The sequence below is a fragment of the Sinohyriopsis cumingii genome, chromosome 6 (assembly GCF_028554795.1).
Source record: "Sinohyriopsis cumingii isolate HCF-2022 chromosome 6, ASM2855479v2, whole genome shotgun sequence".
NCBI classification, from domain to species: domain Eukaryota; kingdom Metazoa; phylum Mollusca; class Bivalvia; order Unionida; family Unionidae; genus Sinohyriopsis; species Sinohyriopsis cumingii.
In genome coordinates, this window is record NC_142966.1 from 116,522,539 (window position 1) to 116,536,675 (window position 14,137).

A 14,137-nucleotide genomic window follows, 5' to 3' on the forward strand; every position below is an offset into this window, starting at 1 on the left:
AGAAGATAAAGTCCCAGACCAGCATGAAATGGTCTGGTGACTTGGTCCCACAACATGTTTGAGAGGGTAGTTTCACTCTCATGTAGTTGGACATACCGAGGGTCATCATCCCACAATGCTGACCCTTCATGACATGCAAGGCATGAGTTGTCATCTTCAGTTCCAGTTGGATATGTGAACAGCCCTTTCCTGCTGTTTGCAGTTGCTACAGATCATTGTACCGACCATTATCTCCAGCTCAGGGTTCTTGAAAGGTATTCCTGCCGTAAACCTTTACCCACTGTGCTACTGACACAGGAAATGCTGTATTCTGGTTGAGATAAAAAATCCATTGATCTAGGTGACCTGTGCAAGGAAAGCCATCTGTAGAGGGCAATTGAAACAATGGCTGACATGAAGCAGATCCATAACAAGAAGCTGCAAAAAATACTCTCTCACACAAGTTGACTCCCTGCTGGAAATGAACTCAACAACTAACTGCAATGTGCTTGGATGGGATGCTACACTAGCCACTGATGAGGATTAATTGACATGGGTGACAACATAATTTATCGTTTTCATATCATCCTTGGTCTGTGACTGAGTCAAAAACAGGAGTATGCGAAATTAGCAGTCCCTTGCAATGCAAAATGAAAGAATTTGCATAAATCTGGATTTATGGGGATATGACAGCATAAATTAGTCAAGTCTACACTGATTACAAATGCATCTCTCTTCATTGAAGCCAAATTGATCATGCTGATTCCATTCCGAACCTTGGCACAGCAATCAATGTACCTGTTGAGCCAGTTCAAGGTGACAACTGACTGCAGCATTCACTGGCTTCAATCACCAGAAAAAGTCTTTAGTAGAAACGTGGAGAGTTGATTTGCAAACTATGACAAGAAAAGAACTTGCACAGAAAATTCAATGGTTTACCAACAATATGGAACCACTGTTTTGTAGACATCTGAGTGAATAACATTCCAGCATGTGGAAATGGACAGCGGCACCTGGTTCTGTCAGAGTTTCCAAGGTCTTTAATCTTGTCATGCAGATGATCGGACATCTCTTTGATTTAATGGTTCTGTCTGTGGAAGCAGACTGAAAGAGGGAAGTTAATCATCTGCATCCATATATGCCTTGCACTTGTACATTTGCTTACCAACAACAGCAGTGAGGTCCAGACTGGTAGCAAAGTGCAACAGATTTATTCTCCTGCTGAATTCAAGATAAACTCCACTATCTCCTGCATAGGGTTGGAGAAAAAAAGTTGGTTAAGGTTTTTCCTGTACTCACTTGGGATGAGGAGTTGGGTAATCCTCTCTGATGGGTTTGCCACGTAACTTAGTGTGGATGGATGAAAATACCAGAGAAATTCAAGATTTTGGGACATTAGGCAGCACAATGTTACCTGTAGAGAGCAACAGCTTCAACTAAATAACAACCAGCATCTGTGAAACCATCTAGCAGTAACAAGGGGAGGTAAGTATAATCATATATTGGAATAGTTTTAGTATCTACAATGATGGGAAGGAATTTTTTTCATCCTTCCTGTAGGGATGGAGATAACAGAATTTAATTCCTAACATGAATGTAATCATGATAATGTATTAATGAGGAAATAAAGTTACAGTCACCAAACGTATTCCTGTGTGATTATGAATGAAAAAAAATATGCACAGAACAGCTTAATTTTAATTTTTTTGATATTTACCCTTTCCAATTTTCCACTCAGAAGAGTAAGAACTCTTGTGACTGTCTTGAATTCACAGTACTTTGCAATATCCGAAGCTATCAATAGTTCTACCATATGTCCAGAACAATATAATACCTGTATACAAAATACAAATAAGATCATTACAAAAATCCACCATGTGTCCAGTATAGTATAAGACCTGTATACAAAATACAAATAAGATCATTACAAAAATCCACCATGTGTCCAGTATAGTATAAGACCTGTATACAAAATACAAATAAGATCATTACAAAAATCCACCATGTGTCCAGTATAGTATAAGACCTTTATACAAAATACAAATAAGATCATTACAAAAATCCACCATGTGTCCAGTATAGTATAATACCTGTATACAAAATACAAATAAGATCATTACAAAAATCCACCATGTGTCCAGTATAGTATAATACCTGTATACAAAATACAAATAAGATCATTACAAAAATCCAGCATGTGTCCAGTATAGTATAATACCTGTATACAAAATACAAATAAGATCATTACAAAAATCGACCATATGTCCAGTAGTATAGTATAATACCTGCATACAAAATAAAAATTAAGATCATTTTAAAAAAACTGCTCTTAGTTTAACTTCATTATTTAAAGTCATATTTCTTAGGATAATTTATTTTTATTTAAGAGAAAATTGTAATTGTGGAATCAAAGTAAATACAAAAAGTAAATTCATTTCTGAATAAGAACATGAAGAAGACATTTGTTCGTGACAGCAGATAATTGACATTACAACCATGACATAAATCATTCACTGGATAAATATAAATTCTGATATATGTACACAAAGCTCTAGGAATGTGTACAGCAGCAGATATCAATAACATCTCACTGTGGAAAAGTCAGCAATCTGTGATTTCTCCAGGAATTTCACACTATGGCATTTTTTAAGGGGGGATTTTTAAAAGGTAAGTATATATATATAAATGATAGGTATCCATCAAAAGACACCTGATAACATGTTTCAAGAAATGTATGTGTGATCATAACTTTCACTGACATGATAATAGCTTTAGTCAATACACACAAAGCTATTCATCTTCAAAAATAAGGTTAAGAAGCTTGGCAAGGAATTTGGTGGTGGAGCAAAGGGTAGGAAGCCTGGAAGCTTGTATACTGTCTTCATGTGATATGTTTTGCCTGTGTAAGGAAGCAAATATCAATGGTGATGAAGGTTGGGCAGACAAAGTAGCACAAACTAGGTATGCTGAGCTACAGTTGTTAATCCTTATCATCAACACAGCAGCAGCAATCGTCTATTGCAACAACGGCTCTAGATTGTTTACATTCGAATTGCATGCAACCAGTGAAATATTACCACTAATTACCAAGCCTTGCATATATGTACATCATGAGCATCTGGTAAAATGTATTTAACTAAATAATCAATCAAAGTGTCTCACTAATCAATTGCAAAAATTAATTGAATAAGGCAGTCCATATAAATGTTAACAATAACTTGATTGAACTAAATTTTGTGAATATTTATTCTGCAGGTTTTGTTAACCACACAGCAAACCAACTGGAGAAGATGAACAGTAATGAAACAAAGCTTTAACTAAATATTTTATGGAAAGTATTATAAATTACTTTAACATGTCTAATTACAGTAATAATAACTTGTGTTCCACAGAACATTATATCTCACCTGTGACCATGCAATTATATACCTGATTTGAATTCCAAAGCACATAAGGTCTAACTTGTGTACCTAATTTTGTTCCACAGAATGTCACACCTGTGTCCACACATTTATTTACCTGATTTGTGTTCCAGAGAACATGTCTTACATGTGACCGTGCATTTATGTACCTCATATTTGTTCAACAGAACATCATGTCTCACCAGCAGCCATGTATTTATGTAACTATTTTGTGTTCCACAGAACTCTCACCTGTGACCAAGTATTTATGTACTTGATTTGCAAAAATTGCAAGAAAAGTGATACCTACATGTCACTGTGCTCTGATAAAATGAAACAAAAAAAAATAAATTAATATTTTAAGATAAATTGTATCACCTTCGGAGACAGGTCCAAATTAAATCTTCTCCATTCCTTCTGGATTTCTGATGGGCTCCAATCCTTGCATCTTTTCTCTTCTTCATTTGTACTACTCATATCCCCTTTGTTTTCAACTTCTAACTGCGTCTCAGAACTGGATATAACATTCCTTTCCATAGTTCTCTTTTCAGAGTCATCAACTAACACTGAATTGGAAGGTGCTTCAGTTGGGTTCTCTGTCTTTTTATCCCTCGAAAGCTCTTGGTCAGTGGTTGACTGAGGCTGGTTCTCGTCTTTTGCAAAATCCTGTAATTGCTTTTCATTGGAAGTCTGAGATGCATTGTCACTGATATTTGTATCTACTGGCAATGGGTCAACACCATTATTTTTTATCTGCTTTTCATTAACTTCCTCCTTTCTTCCACTTTCAGCTTCAGGGTTTCCTGTTCCATCAGTAACACTAAGATGCACCTTTTCTTGAGCATGGGATTCTTGTTCTGTTGGGGCCTCTTCCTTGTTCTCCCTGTTATATAAAGTACAATTATACTGTTTTGTCTCATTTAAGGTACCTCCATTTATCCAATCTACTGCCTGAATAAATCTACAGACACATGTATTACCATGTGATACAAATTTAGCTGACTTTCAAACTAAATCCATTTACATAACAATCTGGCTGCTTTTGCAACATTTTGCCTCATAATAATCAGATGGCAAATGCCAAAATAATGTTGTTAGAGATATTGTTCATCATTAATGTTCCACAATTTTTGTTATACTGATAAATTACCTGTTTTTTTTAAATAAAAGAATTTGGTTTTTTTTATACTAATTTACAGTCATGTATCACCCACCCACCCCTATTATTTTTCCGGGTATTTATTTTTCTAAACACCAACTCCTTATAAGATTGCTGCTTTGTGCAAATGGGAGATTGGAGCAGTCCTGTCCTGTTAACACTGAACATGTACAGGTCAGCAAATCAAACAAAATTTATATTTCCTGACATCAGATCAAAACTCAAAGATCATACAACAGAACAAGATCTGAGCTTGAAGTCCATCTTCTTAATTTATCCGTTATTCAGCAGTCCTGGAAAGTCAAATATTCTGCCACGTGACAGAATTTTCTGTATGCCATATTACTTGCTTACAAGTTGACATTTTTACTAAAAACTGTAATAATGATGAGTAGAGGTCATCTTCTAAAAAAGATATAAAAAAAAAATGAAAATCTGACCTTACTCTCAGCTTGTAAAGAAAAATTTTGCATTGTCCTCTCAACTCACAGTTTTGATAAATTGCTACTTAGATAAATAAGACCTTAATCCTTTAGCATGTAAAAGCAACACTGCTTTTTTTCAATAATGTATAATTTGCAACACTATTGTTGTTTTTCTCTGCAAAGTCTCATAACTAGTGTGCCATTAATTTGATACTTGTTCAATGCCATGCTGAATCCCTTTGATCACATCATGCAACTGACACCTGTCCAGTTGTGGCAATCCTTTGATATGATTTCAGAGACTGTGTGATCAAAGTGTATCTTTCAAACCCCAAGCTCAACCTCTACATAAAGTCTGTGTTCTGTCAATTACAGCATAAAGCATACTTTGTCAATTGTATGTGGGAAAGCCTGCCAGTAGTTTCTCGTGGGTCGGTGGTTCTTCCCTGGGTTTTCCAGGGTTCTTCCTCCACCAGTTATACTGGCTGCCATGTATAGCATATCTAGTGCTGAAAAATGGCGTTAAACCCTAGAACAACAACAACAACAACTTTGTCAATTAGATATCATACATCATGAATTGCTAAACTTGGGTACTTTCACCAATATGGGGAAAATAAAACATACTGGGTATGATGGAACATTTAATTTAAAGGTTATAGATTTTGCAGGAAAAAAATGACAATAGTGCTGCAGAACACGAATTTGGTTTGTCGGAGAAACAGGCATGTGAATGGTACAATAAAATGTCAGTTCTTGTTGATAGTGCCAGACATTTGAAAAAAATTCGAATAACGAAAAGCCTCTATGAAAACTCAGAGTTTGGTTTGAATGAGTGGGTTCCAGAGCAGTGTTTCAGGCGCATTTGTGGAGACGTCAAACATACCAAGCTGTGATCCCTGATGACATTATGTCAGTACTACAACCGTTCTATGATCAAAGCAAATATGTATAAACAGTGGCACAAGTAGATTGTAGAAGGGCCCAAAGAATTTACAAAAGCAGGAAATGTGAAGCATCTAGGGATTGGGTTAGTATCTCAGTGGGTGTGTAATGCATGGGAGGAATTCCAAATGAGATGGGATGGGGGATGAAGAACTCTTCACTGATTTCGTTCTTTAACACATCAGACAAGGAATCCGTGTTGGACAATGTTTATAACAAACAGATGACAGTGGAGGAAATCTGAACTTTATTTGGTAACTCCAACAATTATGATGAATTCTTAGGCTTTGAACCTGATGATACAAGGCAGTGTTAATCACATCAATCTGGATTATCATTTGTATACCCATATACGATCTATAATTCAAATGCATAGATTTATTTTATACCCATATATGACCTATAATTCAATGCATGGATTTATTTTATACCCATATATGACCTATAATTCAATGCATGGATTTATTTTATACCCATATATGACCTATACTTCAATGCATGGATTTATTTTATACCCATATATGATCTATAATTCAAATGCATAGATTTATTTTATACCCATATATGACCTATAATTCAATGCATGGATTTATTTTATACCCATATATGACCTATACTTCAATGCATGGATTTATTTTATACCCATATATGACCTATACTTCAATGCATGGATTTATTTTATACCCATATATGACCTATAATTCAATGCATGATTTATTTTATACCCGTATATGACCTATAATTCAATGCATGGATTTATTTTATACCCATATATGACCTATACCTCAATGCATGGATTTATTTTATACCCATAAATGACCTATACTTCAATGCATGGATTTATTTTATACCCATATATGACCTATACTTCAATGCATAGATTTATTTTATACCCATATATGATCTATAATTCAAATGCATAGATTTATTTTATACCCATATATGACCTATAATTCAATGCATGGATTTATTTTATACCCATATATGACCTATAATTCAATGCATGGATTTATTTTATACCCATATATGACCTATACCTCAATGCATGGATTTATTTTATACCCATATATGATCTATAATTCAAATGCATAGATTTATTTTATACCCATATATGACCTATAATTCAATGCATGGATTTATTTTATACCCATATATGACCTATAATTCAATGCATGGATTTATTTTATACCCATATATGACCTATACCTCAATGCATGGATTTATTTTATACCCATATATGACCTATAATTCAATGCATGGATTTATTTTATACCCATATATGACCTATACCTCAATGCATGGATTTATTTTATACCCATATATGACCTATACTTCAATGCATGGATTTATTTTATACCCATATATGACCTATACCTCAATGCATGGATTTATTTTATACCCATATATGACCTATAATTCAATGCATGGATTTATTTTATACCCATATATGACCTATACTTCAATGCATGGATTTATTTTATACCCATATATGACCTATACTTCAATGCATGGATTTATTTTATACCCATATATGACCTATACTTCAATGCATGGATTTATTTTATACCCATATATGATCTATAATTCAAATGCATAGATTTATTTTATACCCATATATGACCTATAATTCAATGCATGGATTTATTTTATACCCATATATGACCTATAATTCAATGCATGGATTTATTTTATACCCATATATGACCTATACCTCAATGCATGGATTTATTTTATACCCATATATGATCTATAATTCAAATGCATAGATTTATTTTATACCCATATATGACCTATAATTCAATGCATGGATTTATTTTATACCCATATATGACCTATACTTCAATGCATGGATTTATTTTATACCCATATATGACCTATAATTCAATGCATGATTTATTTTATACCCGTATATGACCTATAATTCAACGCATGGATTTATTTTAAAACTGGATTAAAAATGTTAAGCGTTATGGATTTCATTACATGAAGATGGACAAAATGTAAGTTCTCAATTTATTTGTACATATTCAACTCAATAACACAAATTCATTTATTCTACACAAATTTATTTATTCTATATTGGTTTTGTCTTTATTTGTCCTATCTCTATATCCATACATCTATCAAGTTTGACTTGTTTATTTTTCCATCAAGTGCAGCTCTGACTAACTGACCACATGCCACCCCTAGTAGACGGATTTGTCTCGCAAAAACCACCTCGACTTAGGTTGGTCATAAAGAAATTCACTTTCTGCAGCCCTTAAATGGGGGAGTCGACTTATAGTCGTATTGACTTATAAGTGAGTATATACAGTAATTTATAAAAGGAAAATAAACAGAGTTTTGTGTCATTTCTTGAATGCCTGGATGAGAGACAAGTAAACTATTTTAGAATTTTCAAGCTCATTTGTGCAGGATAAATTTCAAAATCAATGAACTGATATATCAAAGAATTATATTCTTTCCATTAATTTCATTCCTTTAAATGTTTAATGCAATGTGACGATGATATGAATTCTAGCAAAAATATGTAGGTACTACAACACTGTTTTCACATCTATATGTATTCTTACTCAATGTGGAACTTCATTTCTATGTCTTTGAAGTTTTGTGCCTTGAGGGGCATCTTCAACAGATACTCTCCCTCCTTTAAAATGATGGCCTCATCTGTTTGGGAATGTTTCAAGTCATCATCACAACTTCTCTGCAAGAAACAAGAGAAACAAGATATGTATTTGAAACTCAAAACAAGAAAAAAGAAACACCTGTTCCTAAAAGAAGTTACAGAATTATCTGAGATACAAAATACAAACAAATATGAATCATGCACTTCTGAAATGAGATATAAACAGATCAAACTCAAATTTATATTATCAACTGTGAAAAAAAACATCCTTGTAACTTTCATCCTTGACCATCTGCCCCAACTAATATAAGAGATCTTCCACATAAACTACTCTAATTTGAGAAACTCTGAAGATATATACATAGTGAAGTAAAAACAAATGGGCAAAGACTGAAGCTAGCGAAATGTTATAAGAAACTGTAACAAGAGTTCTTGCATTTTACAGCACATGGTGGATCAAGTCTGAAAAGAAAATCCCCATAAAACTTGCAAAAATTGTTTTTAAAAAAATGTTTGAGCAAAAACCTATTAAAATTAGACACACACAAATATACACATCTCTCTCTCTCTCTCTCTCTCTCTCTCTATATATATATATATATATATATATATATATATATATATATATATATATATATATATATATATATATATATATATACCCACAGATGGTGTAGCTCCAGAGTAAGCATTGGAGCTAGCCTTATAAAGAGACACATATGGAAATGATATCAATCTGTTCCAGCTGCATGTGGAATGGTGGCTTCCATAGATGTCAATCAAACAGATGTGAGAGTAATAATTACATGTAAAGCAAGAAAGACATAAATAATTTTTTACAATATTTAATATTTTTATTTACTGTATTTACCAGCCTACAAGATACTTTTTTTACCAGAAAATCTTAGCTTCGTCTTACACTGTAAACTGACTTATATATGGCTTTTGTCATCCAAATCACTTTATCGTATGTCATAATTTTTCATATATAAAAAAATTATCCAAAAGTACAAAAAAATGTGTAAAAACATATTTCATTTTGGGAATAGATCGTGTATGAAAAAATATAGGATTCCACATTGAGGATTTGAAACAATTACATGATGATCACTATTAAAACTAACTTAGATGTAATTGCGTTAAGCAGCATGCATTAGTAATGTATGTTGTTTGTAATATACGTTGTTTAAATTTGATACGGGTGCATTAGAACTGAAAAGTTAGAAGATGAATAACCATGACAGAGACAGATATTGCATCACAATTTTCTTAATGCAAATCATATTCAAATAAAACGTATGTCCCATTATGAGAGAGAGAGATATTCATGATTGTACGGTAATCTTTTATTGTTCATTTACTTGATGACTGTGATCATACTCATGTACAAAAGTGCAGTACCATTTTCCATTATCAATTACTACCACTAGGTAAGTATTTCCTTCTAGTTTTAGTTATCACTTCCATTATTCACAAACCACGTGGCTTTGTAGTGGCATGTACATGCTAATTAAATATGCTACAGCTGTAGCCAGGTTTTCCAGAGTTAACATGTGTCAATATTTGGTAGACCAGATCAGATTAGTGAGGCTCCAATAGCGAAATTAGGCTAACCATGGGTATTATGAATATGGTACCATATAATGAAAGGAAAAGCCAGGTGTTACTCATGTAAATTTCTCAACCAATGACATCTTTGGAATTTGCCAATAGGACTGACAGCAATTTAAAGTAACATATAGCATGAGCAAAGATCAACAACAATTGCCACCTAAGTACAAGAAGATTACATGCAATTGAAAAAAATATTCTTATTTGTTGGGAATGGAGAGGTCGTTATACTTGCAAAGAAAATTAGACATCATGTGAAATGGTCATTCTTGGGATTTAACCTAGTAAATGGAGTCTATATGGATAAAACTTTTGTGAATATTCAAACCCAAAAAGGAGTATGGTATGTATTTTCATAGTTTACATTTACTATTTAATTTATTAAATTTTTCTCTCTTTAACAAAAGCTTCAGCTAAACAGGGGCAATGAGGTGTAGAAAAATAACCCAGCTGGAATCTCTCTCATATATATCGGGCCATATTTTATTCTGATCATGAGTGCAAGAAGAAAAATGAGAGGGAATGAATAAGCATCTGTCTGTATCTCTCTCCCCACCAATTTTTTTCTCGAAAAAGCATTTTTGCATCAATAATACAATTTCCATATTGCTGGTAATCTGAAATAGCATACATTGATACTTTAAATATTTACAAAACTGAAAGTTATCATAGTTTCATTCCACACAGCATTGCAAATTGTATCGTATCTGTAACTCAATAAATTTTCAGGTCAGCGTCATTATATGTAGCTTAAAGTACATAATACATTTAAAATACTTCACCTGAAACAAATTAGGTTCTTTTAGTTACATTTATTGATCCAGACCTGAAAGGTTACTGAGTTACAGATAGGATAACATTTGCGATGCTGTGAGGAACAAAGTGAAAACGACGAAGCCAAGATATTGATCTGGCCTCGTCTTACACTCAGCATCAACTTATATATGGATGAAGGATGGAAAATTTGCCAAATATGCTCATTCAACTTATACTCTGCATTGACTTATAGGCAGGCAAATACGGTAATTACAATTTGACAAAACTTATGTTAATGTTACTTGAAACAATTAAGAAAAATCATCACTTGCGATTGAAAACCATTACAAAGCCTTGTCAATAAAATCACTGTATGAAAACGTGTCAATAAAATCAGGGTACTTGTCAATAAAATTATGATACAAACATCTGGCTCTAAATAACATTCTTCATTTCTTCCATTTTCCAACTTCTGCTGAATGTATAACAGATGATGCTTATGTGAACCAAATTTTGCAGCAGGATTCAAGGGATTCTCCGTCTTTTCATTTCATCTAATTGTTTCCATTATTCCTTATAAACTAAGAATGTCTGATGACCTCTCTGTATAGAATAAACTTAGTACGTGGGACCAAATGTCAACATGCTGAATTTAGAAATAAACAGTTTTTGTGGGATTTCCATATGTAAACCCCATAATATAGCCATTTATGCAACATAAATATGAGTCTTTTCGCACTAATATGGTCACTTTTGAACTTGTCAGTCCCAAGGATTCTGGTGACAAAAAGTGGAGAGGAGGCTGAATCTACATGGGGGGGGGGGGGGGGGGCAGCACTATACCTTTTGTTGTTCAACCCATTTCTGTATCCCCTTCAAGCTGAATGAGGACCAATCCCCACTATAATAGTCATTTCTGAAAAAGAAAAAATAACACTGATTTAGAATTTGTATCTATGAGGATTATAGATAATGATTTAATGATTAACGACTACCTGACATTATATTGTAAATTGTAAACATACACAATGCCTTAGAAGTATTTAATAAACATAGACATTCCATAGAAATACTCTGTAATATCAGTTTCTTGAATCTAACCATTATCCAGCAACCATGCTGAATATTTTCACTTGGCAAGTAAAATTTCCTGATAAATGGCCAGCATTTTTAATAGACTAAGGGAAAGCTAACCAATTTTTTGTGCAACATTCTGATATTCCTGACAGTGTGTAAGTAGATCATTTTAAAATTTATTCAAGCATAATACTATATGAGAATTCCATAGAAAATTACCATATATACTTGCTAACAAGTCCAGTCCAACTGCAAACCATACAGACCAAGATCTGCATTCAAATCATTTGCCAGATCTAGGTCTATGCAGTTTGTTACAAGCAATCAATAGAACAAACAACACAGCCCCTGATCTGCCCATGCATTATTCAAAGGCAAATAATTGTACCTGACTTAAAAATGAGTACATATAGCATGTCTTACCTGAGAATCTGCTTATAATGTATGGTATATATGACTGTCAAACAAAACTTGGTAGAAAATTCAAAACTTATCACAACAACACTGCTGCTATGAAAACAAGTGATTCAGTTAAGTATGTCTCTCTAACACAAGTGGGAGTGACAAGATATTTCAGGTACTTCTGTCAGAAAGTTACATGAGTCTTCAAAACTTGTATATGCGAACTATATGCAATTTCTATGACTCAGGCCAACTGTCAACTTTAAACAGCTGCAACCTTCACATTTTCCACAGATGTCAGTCAGGTATTTTAAAATTAGTTGTACATTCTGGTCCTTTATATTATCCTTGTTCATGAGACCCTTCCAGCCTCATCTTTTAGTGCAACTTTTACTAAGAACTAGAAATGCATTCATGAAATTCAAAGTCCCCACTACTCCATCTGTTACAGTATATGAACTCCTTCACCCAGTGCTCCAGCTAGAAAAAGAGTGGCAACCCACCCCTCAATTGGCACAACCCTCTGGCTTCTTGAACTACAAAATTTTAATCTTTGTAAACACTATAATTTTCCACATGTGTCATGCATCTTTATAAACACTGTAATTTTCCACATGTCATGCATCTTTACAAATACTGTAATTTTCCACATGTCTCATGCATCTTTATAAACACTTTAATTTTCCACACATGTCATGCATCTTTATAAACACTTTAATTTTCCACATGTGTCATGCATCTTTATAAACACTGTAATTTTCCACATGTGTCATATATCTTTATAAACACTGTAATTTTCCACATGTGTCATGCATCTTTATAAACACTGTAATTTTCCACATGTCATGCATCTTTATAAACACTGTAATTTTCCACATGTGTCATGCATCTTTATAAACACTGTAATTTTCCACATGTCATGCATCTTTATAAACATTGTAATTTTCCACATGTGTCATGTATCTTTATAAACACTGTAATTTTCCACACATGTCATGTATCTTTATAAACACTGTAATTTTCCACATGTGTCATGTATCTTTATAAACATTGTAATTTTCCACATGTGTCATGCATCTTTATAAACACTGTAATTTCCAGATGTGTCATGCATCTTTATAAACATTGTAATTTTCCACATGTGTCATGCATCTTTATAAACACTGTAATTTCCAGATGTGCCATGCATCTTTATAAACATTGTAATTTTCCACATGTGTCATGCATCTTTATAAACACTGTAATTTCCACATCTCATGCATCTTTATAAACAATGTAATTTTCCATGTGTCATGCATCTTTATAAACAGTGTAATTTTCCACATATGTCATGCATCTTTATAAACATTGTAACTTCCACGTGTTATGCATCTTTATAAACACTGTTATTTTCAGCATGTGTCATGCATCTTTATAAGCACTGTTGTTGTTGTTGTTATAGAGTTTAACGCCATTTTTCAGCACAATATTGGCTATACATGGCGGCCAGTATTAATGGTGGAGGAAGAACCCAGAAAACCCCCGGAAAGAACCACCGACCCACAAGAAGCTACTGGCAAGCTTTCTCATTTATCCACAATGGCTGAGCCCAAGACTTGAACCTATGCAGACAGAGGTGAGATGGTAGTGATCCATGACGAGAGCGCTTTAGACCACTCTGCCACTCGGGGCCCCTAATAAACACTGCAATTTTCCACATGTGTCATGCATCTTTATAAACACTGCAATTTCCCACATGTGTCATGTATCTTTATAA

The 14,137-nt window shown here is 33.5% G+C and overlaps 2 protein-coding genes across 2 annotated transcripts in view; one reads left to right on the top strand and one right to left on the bottom strand.

Moving 5' to 3' along the window:
* Positions 1-14,137, top strand: part of LOC149797800 (TBC domain-containing protein kinase-like protein) — a 185,784-nt gene that overhangs the window by 67,818 nt on the left and 103,829 nt on the right. The gene's annotated exons all lie outside the window — the stretch shown is intronic.
* The window catches only part of LOC149797801 (rab proteins geranylgeranyltransferase component A 2-like), a 59,686-nt gene that overhangs the window by 37,321 nt on the left and 8,228 nt on the right, over positions 1-14,137 (bottom strand). Inside the window, exons 3-6 of the mRNA XM_089962776.1 lie at positions 11,746-11,818; positions 8,483-8,613; positions 3,759-4,263; positions 1,697-1,813 (exon numbers count right to left, since the gene is read on the bottom strand). Of these exons, the coding sequence (XP_089818902.1) occupies positions 1,697-1,813; positions 3,759-4,263; positions 8,483-8,613; positions 11,746-11,818 (826 nt within the window). The remainder of the gene's footprint in view (positions 1-1,696; positions 1,814-3,758; positions 4,264-8,482; positions 8,614-11,745; positions 11,819-14,137) is intronic.